General features: G+C 36.6%; 1 protein-coding gene across 2 annotated transcripts in view; it reads right to left on the bottom strand.

The window, feature by feature from the left end:
• Positions 1 to 502: 502 nt before the first annotated feature.
• FAP (fibroblast activation protein alpha) overlaps positions 503 to 17,153 on the bottom strand; it is a 70,962-nt gene continuing 54,311 nt past the window's right edge. For both annotated transcript variants that reach the window (XM_033112008.1, XM_033112009.1), the window contains 7 exons: positions 16,781 to 16,975; positions 12,133 to 12,187; positions 4,350 to 4,449; positions 3,236 to 3,300; positions 2,675 to 2,747; positions 2,340 to 2,413; positions 503 to 894 (listed from right to left, as the gene is read on the bottom strand). In XM_033112008.1, the coding sequence (XP_032967899.1) occupies positions 793 to 894; positions 2,340 to 2,413; positions 2,675 to 2,747; positions 3,236 to 3,300; positions 4,350 to 4,449; positions 12,133 to 12,187; positions 16,781 to 16,975 (664 nt within the window). In that variant the 3' untranslated portion in view covers positions 503 to 792. The remainder of the gene's footprint in view (positions 895 to 2,339; positions 2,414 to 2,674; positions 2,748 to 3,235; positions 3,301 to 4,349; positions 4,450 to 12,132; positions 12,188 to 16,780; positions 16,976 to 17,153) is intronic.

The following is a 17,153-nucleotide window of genomic DNA, read 5'->3' as shown; positions in this document are numbered from 1 at the left end:
AGGAAATGTTTCCTTTCCAGCTATGGATGTCCATCTTATTTATTAATATTTTTCATTTTGTTTCGTTTGGTATGGCTTAGCAATCTGAAAGCAGTTACCATTACTAATTCTAAGACGGGACATAAAATAGGAACATTTCCAAATTTGAAGCATTTCTTCATTTCTTGAAAGGAGCCTGAATTCATAGTTCTGACTTTATCTAATGCTTTTGGCAATGCTGAAGACATCATCTGGGAGAAATTTAATAAACGTTTCTTGGAGGGACAGCATGGAGTGCAAACATCAGGGTGTCTCTATAAAATGCATCTCAGATTTGAATTCTGAATAATCTGTTGCGTACTTTGATCCAGGATTTGGAGTTCTAATTACAAAACTCCCAAACTGCTTCTAGATTCTTCTCCTGGATGACCACCCTAATATTATTCATGCACTTGCCTAGCCCTCACACTCCTTCCTGTGATAGATTCTGGAAGCTGAAATCAATGAACACAGACAAAATATAGCACTTTAACTTCTGACTTTATTGTTTTTTTCCCCTCAAACAAACAGGTGATAAAATATTATGTCCAAAGCAAAAAGCATGACTCTCTTTTCTCTTGCACAGAGTACCAGAAAATGTAAACAATATTTTGGTTGAACTTCTCCTCCTAATTTTTTGCCAGCCGTTCAAACAACATTCCTTTGTTTATTTATACCAACATTTAACAGCATAAAGAGTAAAAAAAAACAAACAGTCTGAGGCATTTATCTGAAGTGTTCAGATTGTGATACAGACTTGCATGGACATTGTTTTTAGTCTGACAGAGAAAAACATTGCTTTAGAAAGTGGGTCATGTGGGTGTATAAATGCTTCGTGGACAGGCCGGATATGCCATGGTTCTGGTCAGAGTACCACTGAAACACAAAGGGAAGAAACCTGCTTTATTCCTGCAGCCACACAATGCATCTGTCTTTGACTTTTTCATGCTCTCAGGACCTGATAACTTTTCTAATATTATGGTTGAAATTCTACCTAAGAACACTCAAATAAACACATTAGTTTACATGTAAACATTTGGAGCAGGAAGATTTAAAGATCTTCAATTAGCCTTCACTGCTCTTTCATAGTCTTTCAATTTATTTTTTAGCTCTTGGTGGCTAAGTTTTCACAGCAGCCATCATCCTGGGGAAGCAGGCATGGGTTCCAGAGCTCATGTGCTGGGTCTGTTACTTTGCTTCTCTGGAGCTTGGTTTCCTTATTTGTAAAATGAGGGGGTTGAATTTGAGTTTCCCTAAGGTTTCTTCTAGCATAAGCATTCCATGAGGCTTTTAGCCTCTGACTCTAATTCCTCTTTGGTGCAAAAAATCCACAGCACATAAAACCATAAACATCCTTTGTAGGAGTTAAATATAGTATCATTAAAAAAAAACAGGAATATGGTATCATAGATTTAAACTGTATTGTTGGAGAGAGATCAGTGAGATTATTGTTTTCACTGAATAAGTGGCTAGTGGTCATAATGTAACTCTATAAACTTATAAGTTGTATTTACTTTGGGGGGGGTCACAATCAATAGAAACTCAGAAAAATCTCACCCGACCCTTTGTACATTGTTCTAAAAAACACAAATTTCAAAAAGATGGGGGTTTCCTTTTCTGAGTTCTTGCTCAACATAAGCAAGTGAGGGGTAATTTATGCTCCCCAAAGAGCAGGGAAGGTAGCTATTAGAGACCGTCTCCTTTGCCTTGGTTTTGCTGCCTTTTCCTCTGTTTTCATTTCCCACTCCTCATGCAACCTGGATTTTACAGTTAGCTCATTCATTCACTCAGTACAAACAGTTGCGTCTGTGGTGGGCCAAGCATGTGCCAGGCACTGAGAACATATAGGTGAAAGTATTCTCTAACTCTGAGTGGGACGGTGTGACTTCAGGGAGCTGCTGGGGTCTCTGATAACAGATTACGTTCTGCAATTGCATCTTACTGAATACACGGCATCTTCTGGCTACTTTGGGATGCCCAGGTTTTGTAGGGACTCTTAGCACCCAGCTATACTTACATACAGTGGGTCACAGAACTATTGGATGTGGGAGCTAGAAGATCATCGAATCTCGTAGATGCCTTTATTTTATACTCAGATATGACTCAACTGCAATCACCAGAGGGGACATGGCTTGCTTAGTGTCCTTCAGGGAGTTAATAAAAGATCAAGATTCATTTGCTCATGTTATGCCTACTCTACCCTAGAGTCTCTTTGTCAGGTTTTAGTAAATAAATAAATCAATTGATTAATTAATTAAAAGATTCCTCTTTTTAGTTTAGGGTTCTAAAGCCGAGAACATGAGTAAAACAAAATTATATACCATTGCCTGGAAATCCACTTGTGCATTAACCAGAGCTTTAGCAATCTGTGCTGAGTTTTGAAAGTGCACATTATCTGCAACAAAGAGAGAGAGTTAGAGTGCTGCTAAATACCAGAAAGCACGGAGTGACAATGTACTGCCTGGAAATGAACACCAACAATTATCTGTCATGCCGTTGACATTGTCAGCAGTGAGTAATCACACTCGTTTATGGAAATGTCCCTGCCTCTTAGGTACTGACCCTGAGTACAGGCATAGGAGGGAGCTTAATGTTTCTTAAACAAAGTGATGCTGGCTCAGTATTTTTATGTGTAAGAGTCTTGCTTAAACCTCACCATCTGCTGTTCCGTGGATGAGAAGATAGTCTACATTTCTGAAATATTCTGCTCTTGCCATCACAGTTGAATTCTGGAAAAGAGGAAAAATTAACATTTTAGTTGCTGCAAGTTCTAATAGAACACTAGCTAAATCATTGTGTAATGGACTTAGCACCAATACTGAAATTATGTATTGCTTTGGTTGATAAATATTTAAGAGTCAAAGCAACACATTTTCTTCATCATTTGCATTACTTCCATCTGATTCTTAGTTTGAAAAACCGAAAGTTTTTGTGTCATATGTTACATATGAGTGAGACCTTAGGCATAAATGATGCCCGCTCAAGCTGTGTAGGGTTTGGGGGTGGGAAGAAGGAAGGAAAAAGAGAGAATAAAATCCAACAGGAGTAAGTTCGTTTCTAGTGAGGTGTTTTACAGCTAACAAAAGATCATCATATTTGCTTGGGAACCTAGCAAAAGTCCCCCCCCCAAAAAAAAAAAAAAGTTGCATGACTGCTTTAAAATTATTTTGCACATTTGAGATAAATTAATGACCTAAATAGAACAGAACATGCTTACTTTATAGTGCTCGAGATTATCATCCTTTGTTGGGAGACCCATGAATCGCTCTGTGTAGATAGATGCTATAAAATATATAAGAATAGGTTATTTGCATATAATATGTATCATCTCGTTAACCAAGGAGACCCTCTAGATTGATAACTCCTCCTCAATTCTTCCCCATGCAGCTGCTGAGGAAGGTCTTTGCTTTCCTTTACTGTAATGCTCCACCCAAGTCATTTGCTCTGCAATTTGCCTCAGTAGGGTTAGAAAAGTAATGGAGAAGGAGATTATGGAAATGGGAGCAACAATCATTAGAAAGCGTTGATTTGTAGCTTTTTCATTTCTACCCAAAGCACTTCAGTTGAAGGAATGTTGAGATAGGAATGACCCTGTGGAATGACCTCATTCTATTTTAAAAGAAATCACAAATGCAGCCACCTGTATTAATTTCACTGGTGTCTTAATCTGGGATGAAATATATCCCCCAAATGCTCCTCCCCTAGCATACATAAACTTTTTTTTTTTTCCTGAATAAAGATGCCCTACAAGTCACAATTGTCTCGTTTCTACTCCCCAAAAGGGAAAGCGAAGAGGATCTGATGAAAGCTAATTTTTGTACAATTTTTATAGTTAATTCCAAATAATCATCCTGCATCGATGCTAGTCATAAGAAATAGGCAGCCAGGGGAACTGTACGTCTCCAACAAATTTTTTTATTCTTCGATCTCTGGAGCAATGGATCTGGCAGCTACAAACTGTGGTGTGGAGGCGAATTACTTGGCCTAGGTCTGACTTTGCATAAGATGTGTTTAAAAGCCAGGTGTGCTGCAAAATTGTACCTGCAAAAACACAGAGTTAGCTCTGATTTTTAAAGGTTTGGTTCAGCAGGGGTTCTGGAGAGAATAAGATATATTGGATTCTGGAAAAATCCTTCCTCACTCTTAAGATTTCTTTGATTGTTACAACATGATTGTAATGAATCATATAAATAAACTCGTTTATAGATTATATTTTCCCCACTGATTCTGGGGTGAATTTTACTGCATGATTTGTTTTCCTAGCAACCTCAAATATAAAGTAATTATGTGTTAAATGTTTTCACAGCAACATTTATGAAATGTTTCCATACCGTAATATTCCCAGCTGGAGACTGGAGCTACTGCTATCCCACATTTAAAGAGACCAGTTCCGGATGCAAGGGCCAGCGATGAAACATAACCTCCGTAGGACTGTAGAGACATTGTTACGAGTTAGTCTCACATTTACCTTAATACGTCTTCTCCATATTTTTACAGCAACTTGATTCACTATAAGTGCTGATGGGAGATGGGGGACACAGGGTAGATTAAATGTCTACCTTGCACCCTTGGCAGCAAGCTCCATCAGACATAATAGTAATTCCACTCCCAGTAAAGTATAAACACATGGTGTGCTGATCAGAACATGGTAGGAACAGTTTAAGACATGGATATAACTGCAATTTTTCAGCAAAAAATTCTCTTTTTTTTTTTCTCCTCTATATTTTTTCAACCAGGACCTTGTTAGAGCAAAAACAGGATTTTACTTGAAAGAAACGTACCAAAAAAAGGAGATTATTCCCAAAATGTAAATGCAAACTACTTCCAACAGTTTGCAAAAGTCCTGTGAGGCAGAACTTGTATCTGTGTATTTACTTATTTTCATAACAGAACATCAAGGGAAGGACATAAAAACCTTCTCGATAGTTTAAGACATGGCCAGGGTTTGTGTATAATGCAGTGCTACATATTGTGTTTTAAAGATTTCTGGCAAAGCAGCTCAAAGGAGGAAAAGCCATTGGTGTCTAAAAAATTACATACCATCCCACAAATTGAATGAAAAAACAAAGAAATACAAAAGGGAATACAAATTGCAGAATCAAGGGTAGGTTTAGCTTTCACCAGTTTTCTTCCTCTAGGATCGATAGGTAATTCAGAAATGTGACCTTAGTAGCAAAAGGAGATGCCTGCCCATGTCACTTGGAAATCTGAAACTTTTCCTAAAAATGAAGGCAGGGACGGAGCATCACAATAAGGCTGCCTCTTTCCCTGGAAGGCATATTTGGCCTGTATAAACATGCTGGGAGAGAGGTGCTTCTCCTGGGAACATGGATTAAGCTGTGTTCTGGGACGTAAACTTCCCAGAGTGTGTGTGCTAGATTAGGAAGTGATTCTGTGTCTATTCTTGCCCTAACATTGGGGCAGCCCCATAAATGATAAGGGGACAGTGCGACTCTCCAACTAAATGTGAGTCCTGTTTTTAAAATCTTATTACCACAAAATTGTGGGAATCAATTCCCTCAAGTGAGGAGAAATCATATCACCCTTTGGAACAGAAAAGTCAGTCTTTAAAGAGAGTGAAAGAGTGAGAGTGGGAATGAGAGCTCAACAGAGCAAGAGAGACAGACAGACAGAAATGGTGATGGCAGCAGGTCAGTGGCAGGGGTCTATTCTTAATCCATGAAATATAGGAAATGGGGGAATAAGTTAAACGATCTTGCTGAATTCAACAGTTAAAGGAAGAATTCTCTAACTGGTTTACAGTTTTATGTTTCCAGCTCTGGGGAATTTTATTGAGGACCTTGGCCCCAAAACACAGAATAAAAGAGGCAGCTTGGATTATTATACCATGAACTCTTTTTGTTATACTTGGAGGAAAACGAAAACGTTTTTTTGATAGAGGAAAAATACATTTTAGAAACAGAAGAAACATTTGGGTTTCAAAATCATTTTAGTAAGTGAAAATTCTCTGTCAGTTTCAAACTTTCACCTATAACGTCAAAATAATTTGTTCTGATAAATATGTTAGCAACAACTATTACTGAAACAGAAGATCTTTCCTTTCTTCTTAATTTTAGGTTCAAATGAGAATAGAGGAAGCTTGAGTCCTTTAGAAAAATTCTTATTATTTATGGTTTTATTGGAAAAGTGTGTTCACTGCAAATAATAATACTGGATCCTCCTTCTCTTCTATGCTCCAGAAAATGAAATAGCACAGAGTGAGATTTGAAATTGAGAGCATTTTTAAACATTTCTGTTCAAAATCTTAGGAATTATTAATCTGTAACCACTCAGTGATTAGATAATAGGGCTTTGTCTAAATAAAATTTTCATGTTTTCAGGATGGATACAAACTCTCCCTGAGAATTTGTAAGAACAACACTGCTGGAGCAGCTGCACAACAAAGGGAAGTGTACTTTAAATACTCAGGAAGCTTAGAAAAGCTATTCCTATTGTAGAAACCCAGAGGGAAAAAAAGCACCCGAGTTAACTTTTTTCTGCTCTCCCTTGGGTGGGGCTCCAAGGCAGAGTGGGTGGCTGCCGCAAGAAAAGAACCCACGGAGCAGATTGGCCATGAGAATTCTAGAATTTTGTCCTTTGCACTTAGACGCTTTGCCATTTTGCTTAAATGAAGGATATCTTTAAAAACATTTTTAGAAGGGCACAGAATTTTGAGGGGTTTATAGAAAACTCTTATGTGAGCTATAATGCACTTTGGAACATTTTACCTACAGGCAGTAATAATAAGGAGCTAGTGTTTGCATGTCCAAGGTTATTGCAAAGGTCTCTGCGGTCCCATGCAACATGTTATCCTTCTTCTACCTCACACCTCTGACTTGCTCATTGGCCATCCTGATCTTCTTTGAACTCTCCAAGCATGTCTAGCCTCAGGATATTTGCAATACCTCTACCCTCTGCCTAGATTGCTCTTTCCCCAGAAATCAGTATAGGTTACTTTCTCCTCATTTCAAGTCTGAATTCAAAAAAAAATCTCACCTGTCCTTCTCATCAAAAATTCCACCAACCCTGCACCATTTTCCTTTCTTGTTTTGATTTTCTCATGGTGCTTATCATTATTTAACACCCTAAACATTTTACTTATCTTGCTTATTGTCTTTCTCCCAACCATTCCCAAAGCCATAAATATAAAAGATTTTTATGTTTCATTCACAAATGTATCCCCAGCACTGAAAATATGACCTGAACACAGTAACAATAGCATAAATATTTGTTTAACATATGGCTTTCTTATTAACTCATCTAACCCCTCATAGTGACTTAGTGAGGAAATTACGGTTAAATTTCATGATGAGGAAATTGAGGCTTAGAGTAAACTTAGAGTATTTGCAAAGTCAGTAAGCAGAAGAGCTGGGATCCAACCACAGGACACCTAACTCTGCAACCTCTGCCATACCCTCTTCATCCCTCTACTAGAGCAACCTCTTTGGAGAACTTTAAGTTTTGAGTCTAATATAGTCTCATTAGAGGTGCATTTGTCCTACTTTTACATAGTTGATCACACATGGCAATTCAAATTGCTTATAATTAGTCACTGGAAGAGAAAGGAACTAAGATTAAATCATGAACTAATGCTTATTCAACACCACCTGGCTAGGCCTATATTAACAAAGCAAAGCCCATTAATGAGGTTGTTATTCTAATAATTTAGGCAAAACCCCCACTGCTCTTCAATTGTCAGAAAATAATTGCTTCAATTTTACTTCCCATAAACCAGGGTTTTGCAACCTCAGTGCTATTGATATTTTGGGCTGGATAGTTCTTTTTTTGGGGGGGGTACTGTGGAATATTTAACAGCATCTCTGGCCTCTACCTGCTAGATGCCAGTAGTACTCCCCCAGTTGTAACAACCGAAAATGTCCCCAGACATTGCCAACGTCCTCTGAGGGAAAAAATTGCCTGGTTAAGAACCATTGTCATAACAAACACTCAGCATAGTGCTAGGTGCACAGTGGATATCTAACAAGCTGCTAAAAACAGGGCTACTAAATTTTGGTGTGTGAGCTAGAAAAATGAAAAGGTAAGATAAAAATGCCTGCTCTCCCCTTCTTAATATGGATAATGGAGGGAAATGTAGGATTGGCGGCTTATTGACCATAAAAAATGTGTGGTTAGCTATAATGTATTTCTCAGACTACTAATGTGTCTAACACTTCATGGAAACAGATACTTTCTTCCCTGATATGGAACACAATAATTGCTGAATAACCTTCATGGTCATTTTCGATATCTTCTTCTTTCCTATCTCCAGTTTCCCATAGGTCCCTGCTTATTATATTATAAAGGAGCACTCAGAGCTATGACTTCTGCTCACCTATTTCAGTGCCTAAATTCATTCCCTTGGTATTTGTTGCCAGTATTTCTGCTCTTCTAGATCTTTGGCCCACTCCCTCCCCTACTCAGCAGCAAAGAGTATCTTTCTAAGACACCAATTCCATTCCCTATTGACTTCCAAAGCACTTCTCAAAGAGTTATCCATGGACTCAAAATACATTTTGGTAGTACTGTATTAAATTTACTGTAAAAACATTTAACAGGATTCTTTACTATTCCTTCATTGAGCCTGTATATACTATCATGTAAAATTTATGATATACCAAATTATTAGACTAGAGAACATTTTCTTGAAAAATTTCCTGGCACCAATAGAACACATTTGGGGGATTATTAACTTATAGGGTTAGATTCAGTTTAAACATCATAGATGTGTGAGATGGCCAAGTATTGTGTTCAACATTTGAGAAACAAAGTTTTAAAAAAAGGCAAAGTCCATTCATTCCCTTGATGAGCTTACATTCTTGTGGGAGAAACCAACAGATAGACAAGATAAAACATTGTAATTCCTGCAAGAGCAGTATAAAGAGCTATAGGAGCACAAAAAAAGGTCATATCTGAGTTAGGTCTTAAAGAACAAGTAGGAATTTTGCATTGTGGAGTGAGAAAGAGGTAGGGAGTAGATGAAGAGAATGGACATTGCAGATTCGGGGAACAGGATTTACAAAATCATGGGAACAAGGAAGCACCGACAGCAGTCAAATTATTCATAAGGTATGGGGAAAAGTAGAGAGAGATGAGACTGGAAAACTAGGTTACAACTAGATTGCCAAGGGTACGTTTGCAAGATAATACATTTGGGCATTAGTTTGAGATTAATGTGTAGCCCTATAAAATATATTAGCAGAAAAGCAACTTGGTAAGAACAGAGTTCTGAAACAATATCTTCAGAACATTGGAGCTTGTAAAGCCAAAGCAGTGAGGCTAGTTAAGAGGCAATCGGAATAGTTAAACAGGTACTACCCAACCTGTGTGGTCCATGGACCAAAAGAATCCACATTATTTGGGATCTTGCTAGAAATGCAAACCTTTGGGCCCCACCCTGGAACATTGACTCAGAATCCTGGGTGATAGGGCCCTGGAAATGGTGTTCTTACAAGTTCTCCATGTGATGCTTATACAAGCAAAAGTTTGAGAAACTATGGTCAAAATTACATATGAAGAACCTTGAACTATGGCAATGTCAATGGGGATGATAAAATGGATTTCGATGTTTGAAGGTAGAATTGACAGAATGTATTAACCGACAGAATGTTGGAATCAGGGAGCAGAGGAAGTTGAAAATAGCTCTGAACTTACTACCTTGGGTGACTAGGTGTGTGGTGAGGTTCTTAACATAGATGAGGACGTGTTTTAAAGTAAACTGTGACAAGCCTAGCTTGTGCAAGTTAAGCCTGAGGCCCCTGTAAGACATTTGGAAGAGGTGATCAGGAAGCATTTGAAAGGTGGAGCTCTGAAGAGAGATTGGGGCTAGTGGCAGAGATCTGGCAGCCATCAATAGCCTTGAAACCACGTGGGTTTCCCCAAGGAAATGAGGAGGAATGAGAGCCAAGGCCAGACCCAGAAAAACACTGATATTTAAAGAGTAAATGGAATGTAATGATTATAGAGACATAGAAAAATGAGAAGAGAAACGTGTCACAGAGCCATGGATAGAGCCCACTCTCCTTTATGGCCTAAAAGGACTCTTGTTACCTGGATACCTACCTATCCAGACTCATTTCCTACACCTTCTTCACCATAGGCTTATACTTCTGAAATTTGACATTCTTCATCAACTCAAAGTCTCCCCCCATGCCATCCTCTTTGTTACCTCAGGACCTGGGCAATGTTGTCTTCACTCTGCCTGGACTGCCCTTTACTTAACCTCTCTTCACCAAGCTCAAATGCTACCTCATTTCTGAATCTCCCCTTAGCTCCCACAGACAGAATTAACCATTGTTCTCCCTGGTGCTCTCTACAAGTAACATCTCTCTTAGCACTTAGAACATTTCATGAGAAATTCCTTTTTTTTGCTGTCTGTTTTCTCTGCTAGAGGTCCAGGGTGACAACTTACCCATCTTTTCATCTCCTAAAGAACCTAATATAAAACCTAGTTGTACATGGATGAAAATTTTGTACATGGATGAAAGAATGAATGAGCCAATGATAAGATGAATGGATTAATAAATAGGGGTTGGTCTTAAAGAACTGATAAAAACAGGACAGTATTAAAGTCTTTTTCCTTCAGGACCTTCTGGGTCCTTCTGCTGATATAGGGGCTGCTTAAGTGTTGTATCCATTAGGGTTCATTTGTTATTTTCTTCTCCCATACATGCTCTCAGGGTTTACCTGGCAATCACCACCATGTTGGAAAGTAAACAATAATGGGGGCCTAATATACTATTCTTCCAGAAGCAATTGTATAAACATGGTGAGAATCTCTTATTGAAAAAATTCAGACTGATATAGATGTATTTTTGGGTGATGAGTAGGTTCCTTAAATCATCCCACTTAGGTGGTTCTCTACCAAACTAATACTTAGAATGTTCTAAAAATGAAATTAAAAAGTTCCACTTTATTGTTATTTCAAAGCCTGCAGTAAAAGCAAAGTAAAAATCTCTAAGAGAAATGTTAATGCTTATATGTAAGTGTTCAGCTTGAAATTTGAATCTTTCAAGGATTTACTTTAGGAACTTTCATAAAAAGGGATTGTAGGAAAAGTCTTATCTGAAATATTTCACTATAAAACATTTTCTTTCTACCCTTTAAATTCCATTCTGTTTTAGATATTTATTATTTGATAGTTTTAGGAAGGACCAAATGGCTTGAAGTAACAACTTTCCACAAATTCCTAACAGCTCTTCATCTGGTCACTGAGCTGAGAGTTGAGCTGAATCCTGCAGATTCCCTTCAATATTGGGTTTCATTCCCTCCGTCTTGTGCAGACTGCCCTCAGAGACAAGAGCCAAGAAAAACAACCCAAGCACAAATGGCTGCAAATTGACTTGCAAATGTACAAATTCAGACCAAAAATTGAAACAGGAAATCTTTCTTGAAGGGTAATTATCATAATTTATAATGGGCAAATCTAAATCCTTTCCAGTATTTCTCTAAACTTTCCAGTGATTTTTATTGCCCATGACTGATACCTTTTGCTACTTCCTTTTAATGTGTATTTTGAAGACCTGCACAGTTCCTCAAACATGGGAAATTATCTCCATGAACTAAAACTAAGAAACTAAATAAGACCTCTTTTTAGTTAGCACAAATTAACATTAGGTCTGCTCAAAAATTAAACAAAATTGATTCCCTCCTCAAAAAAAAAAAAAAAAAAATCCAAACAGTTAACATATGATTGAAATAGTCTACGTACTAGGGAATTTATACTCTGAAAGTTTCTGCAATTTCAAACTTTAACTTAGCTTTTCATAAAAAATGAAATCATGAAATATAAAGATATATATTAACTCTAAAATAACAAAGGAAATTAAACCTTTGATGAATAAGGTTCAGTTCAGTATACTATAATCTAATACAAAAAAAATTAAGTGAAAATATCAATTATGAGTTAATTTGCTATAAAAGAAACTAAATGATAGAAAAAAAGAAACACTTATAGCCATCACTTTAAATCCCAGATTATCCAAATTGACTGTTTCCAATGACAGATTAAATTATATTGCAACATTAACATTTCATGAGAAACCTTATAAGCGAACAATTTAGAAAATGATGATTGCTGAAATGAATAACAGATATAAAACATATAAAACAACTCACCCAGCCCCATATGGCTATTCTTTTTTCATCAATGAAACCCATTTCTATGAATTTTCTAAAGTAAAAAACAAATTTTTAGAATTTTAAGTGTGTACACATGACATTTACTTCATTACACAAGCATATTTAATCCAAAGATTTAATAGAAATGCTGTATTTTCTTTGTTTAAACACATGCATAATCACACTACATTTACAAATAATTAAAAGAATATTATCATGTTTTCTGCAAAGGATAAAAGGATCCTTTAGACTCTACTATATATCTATTGAATAGTGCTTTGCTGGGCTGGAAGGTCTCCTATCCTAATTGTGTGGGTGAGTTTCTTGGGACCAAGACAGCTCAAGACACAGGCTCATAGAAAGATGAGAAGTAATAGCACCATGACTAGGGCCAAATTCCCAAATCCCCAGCTTTTGAAAGGCTTTTGTTGTTGCTGTTTTAAATTTTATTAATTTCTCATGACCTTGTTTACTTAGATGTTAAATGATAATCACCATCTCATTTTTGATCACATCCATCCATGGAAAAACATCTATGCCTCTCCGATTTCATATTCAGTTATGCTCAATATATCATGGTACGAACAATTATATGTTTCTTTTAGAATACAGATATGATTCAACAATCACAGAAGAGTCTCCATTTGAAAACTATTTGGAAAATAAATCTCTCTTTAGGAGCAAGAGGCCACACTGAAGGGCAACCTTTAAAAAGTCATCGGAAGCCCTCAGGAGTGTAACTTCGCAAAGTTGGTACAAAACAAGAGTGTTTTAGGCTAATTTAGTCCATGCTCCTTTGAAGGCTGGTATTTTAGAGTCATTGTGATTTATTTTTGAAAAGGTTTGATAAAAATGCAAGAAACGCTAAGACAAACAGAAGCAGTAGAAGACAAAACCAAACTGGAAGCCATTGTAGAGGCCTGCATACAACAGTAACAGGAAGGAAGGGAGGAGACAAAAATGACACACAAGGCTCCGGAAAAATACAGTTTTTTTATTCCCTTCAGTTATATTAATGCTCTTTCTGATTTGTCCTGGAAGCAGGACCGCGTGATGTTTATTAGTTAAAAGACAGTTTCTTAAAGGGATTCCACAGCAACCATTTTGCTCATTCCGTTGATTTGATGTGAATGTTTCTGATTTATACAGAAGTTGGGAAAATGCATGGGACAAACAGATGGGAAGAAGTCCAATCAGTCACAGCTTACCCCACACTGATTCTGAGGAACATTGAGGAGTCTACAAGGAAGAAATGCAGTAGCACATGGAAAGTTGCTACCTGTGTGGATGCCGTTCATGGCAAAGCAGAGAAAATGTGCAGCAAATTGTGTGGCATTTCAGCAATTCGTACACAAACTTCAAAAACCAAATGAAAGAAGAAAAGGTTCCCTTTTTATTGTTAATAAAAGTAAGCTTGCCGCTAGTGCTTGAAGACAGTTCTGAGCCATAAAATCAATCGTGATTTTTATGATCCCCCAGAAACTAGCAATCATATTGCCTTGTATCTGGGGTAAAAGCAAATAACAGGTGATACATGGGAACAGGAAATTCTTAACAGCGCCCTTCCTAGGTTTATTCTGAAATGATGACATTTACAGGAAGTGATAGTGCAATAGTTAACATGGAAATGAAACATTAACACTTAATGTGGCAGGACTAGGTTAAAGGTTACCTAGATAACCTGAGCACTTTGAGACAAACAAGGCTCTATAAAATTTACCTCCAAATTCGGTAGAGCTTCCAGGAGGGTTATCAGAAATACTGTTGATAATGTGGTTAAATCAACAAAATATTAGTAAGAAATGGAAAAGCATGTTTTTCTCATTTTAGATGCTGGACTGAACTTTACAACTTTTCTCTCATAAAAATGGCCCTAGATCAAAGGTCAACTTAGAATCCTAGTGATCATTTATTATTCTATTTTGGAGATGTTCTTATTGATACCATGTATGATGTGATATATATTTTTTCTCATATAATTCTTCCTCACCACTAACCCTCAAGTTATATAAAATTTCAAAATTGTGGGAATGTCAAAAATGCTAAATATACCCCAAATGAGTTGACCCTATAACTACTAGAGTTGCATTGGTCTCACATACGTACCACTTGCAGAGAAGCCCAAAGAAAGCAGGTCCTAGTTTCACTTATTCTTTGACCTCACAAGCATCTCCTTTGAAACATTTCTTTTGTATAGTCATAAGTTGTGAAATTGTGTGGCTTCTTTTTATTGTTTTTTCTGCTTTCCTTTGTTTGAATCTATTTATTAACCTAGTATTTACTGTTGTTTCCAAACATGTACATATGATTTTCTTTTGGCATGTAAAAAATGTAGCCAGATTGCATTTTTTATAAGAGATTCAAGGGGACAAATTTCATTCTTTTAGGGGAGGTAATTTAAGAGGTACTACAGAGGAATTACAATCCTAATTCCCTAGGTCAGATATTTAGTGTCTGATTCCCAAAATGTACCCCTTTAAAAAAATTTTATTAAATTTATTTGGGTGACTTTGGTTAATAAGATTATATAAGTTTCAAGTGTACAATTCTATAATACATTCTCTGTGTTCACTACACAAAGTCCTAAAACACTTCTTAGGGAGATGTAATTGAATTACTCCCAGGATGATCATTATAAATGTATTCTTTTTAGCTTTTGTTTTCTCAAAGCACGGGGTTCTAAGACTTCCCCTTCACTTTTGCAGAATAATGGTTTCAAGCAAAGCCAAGGCCAGCCTCAACTGGCATCTTCACTGTTGCATATGTGTTTTGTGTGGGCCATGTAGCCACCCCTTGTTCGCTAGGGTGTTTACTGGAAGTTTTATTGAACAGCAGTGCTGTCCCTTCAGAGTGCAGGTGGGTTATCCACTTTACAAAGATTGTAAATACATTGAGAGTAGAGATTGTAAACCGCACAATTTTATACAGAGTATTGCAATATCATATTGCCGTATTTTGTTGTTATTGTTAAGTTGTGATGACGAAATGATGATGATGAGGTAGTTTTTTTAACCAATGCCAAAGCAAACCACTTTTTAGCTCTATGGATTTTGGAAAAGATGTAACTGAATTACAAATGAGGCATAATGTATATCTCTGTCTTTTGATGTAGTCCCAGGATTACATGCCCTTGGTGTTTATTGCATGGTTTAAATACAAATAGATGTGACTACAGTGTCAAAAAAAAAAATCCTTAAATGATTAAGTCTGTAATGCTGACAATTGTTTCAACACTTCCAAAAAGGTGCAGCACAGTCTTTGTATGAGAAACTGATCTCATGGGGGAGTGTTTCTTTGAACTATCTCTTCTATGTGTCTCCCTCAGGCAGAAGACTCTCCCAAACATGTTACTAGTGGAAAGGTCAAAAGTCTGGATCAGTAAGAAAGATGAAATTTCCCACAAGTTAGGTGTGAATGATGCCTACAGATTGTGCAGTGTTATTTGATAATCTGCTTATTGATTTGTCAGATTTTATTCAAACGGATTTTTTAATCAGATATTTTTTTGTGTGCATTTATATTACGGTTCACAGAATGGAAGAAAAAATTGAAAACATACAGACTATGATTACTTTTCTATTTTTAAAAATAGTTACTGTGAGGCTAAACTTTTGCTTTGATTAGAGACAAAAAATACAGAAAAGTGTTGTCTGGGCCTGGCTCCTAGTTGTGAAACACAATATGTGTTGTACACACTGCATGGAAATCAGTAACTATTAATGACATTAAGACGATAGAAAAAAATGTACCACTGAATTTTCTAAATTGCTCTTTGCTGTGAAACAATGTTTGACATTTAGCTGTCACTCACACATACACATCCATGACTAAGAGTGTAATTAGCCAGAGTTAGCTTTTACATTTATAAACTACTATTCTCTAACTTCATCTACTCACATAACAGAAACCCAACAATTACAGGAAAATCCTGAAAAGTCCTGAATAGTGTTTTCAAAAAAGCAATTATTTTGGTGACTATGAACTTTTTGGTTTAGGAAAAGATGATTGAGCTATAAATTGTGATGGAGAATGTAGTTGGGAAGAACTCAGATTTTGAATCTGTCTTTCCTCTAAATATTTTCATAATGTAATTTATATTACATAAAATAATTGTTTTTTGTCAAATGAAAATAGGGAAACACTTTCATGCTAACATAGCCAAGCTTCACAGCTAGTTTAATTACAAATAAATGCTTAACATCTATGAGTATACAGTGCTAATGAAACCTTGAACCATTTCTAAGGCTCAAGGTAAAACCCACAATGCTTGAGCAAATTCAGCTGTTTGGTTTCCTAAATACCATCCCTAGAGTTATAATTTTTTTTTTTTTTTTTTTTTTTTTGGTAATTGTAAGCCATGTTAGTAAATGAAAGGGTATTACAAAGACTGAAACATCCAAAGAGTCTTTGTCATTTATCACTGTAAATCAGTTTTCCACGCATTTATTAGCTCTTTCCATGAATATTTTTTTCTCATATTGGGCACAAATATCCTTTTAAGATTAATGATAGATTTAGATGAAGTTAGAAAAATAGACATTCTAAAAAGAGACAAAAAGAATTAAGTCATTAAGGACGAGAAACCCAAAAGTGGTTGTGTGATTTTGTTGCATGTCAATTTCTGTTTGAATGCAAAGGTGCTCACCTGACAGCTGTGATCTGGTCCTCAACTTCATAAACACCCAGCTTTCGATATACTGCATACAGGTGTTTGTCACCTTGAAAAGCTGTTCCTCGACCATCCACCAAGGCAATGACTATCCCTTCCTTACTTGCAAGATAAGATATCCAACTAATAGCAAATACAGACCTTACACTCTGACTGCTGGGACCACCATACCTAAAGACAAAAAAAAGAAAATATGGAATCTCTGATTCTTTTGTAAAATTCAACTTCCCATCATGGCCAAGAATTGCCTTTAGTATTTCCCAGTACATTTGTATGATAAAATTTCTATAACAGTGGCATTAGAACTGGCTCAAAATCAAGAGGGGACCAGGCTTTTCCCAGAGGTTTA

The sequence above is a fragment of the Rhinolophus ferrumequinum genome, chromosome 8 (assembly GCF_004115265.2).
Source record: "Rhinolophus ferrumequinum isolate MPI-CBG mRhiFer1 chromosome 8, mRhiFer1_v1.p, whole genome shotgun sequence".
NCBI classification, from domain to species: Eukaryota; Metazoa; Chordata; class Mammalia; order Chiroptera; family Rhinolophidae; genus Rhinolophus; species Rhinolophus ferrumequinum.
Note: the sequence above shows the minus strand (reverse complement) of the source record. Positions and strands in the feature narration are given on the sequence as shown.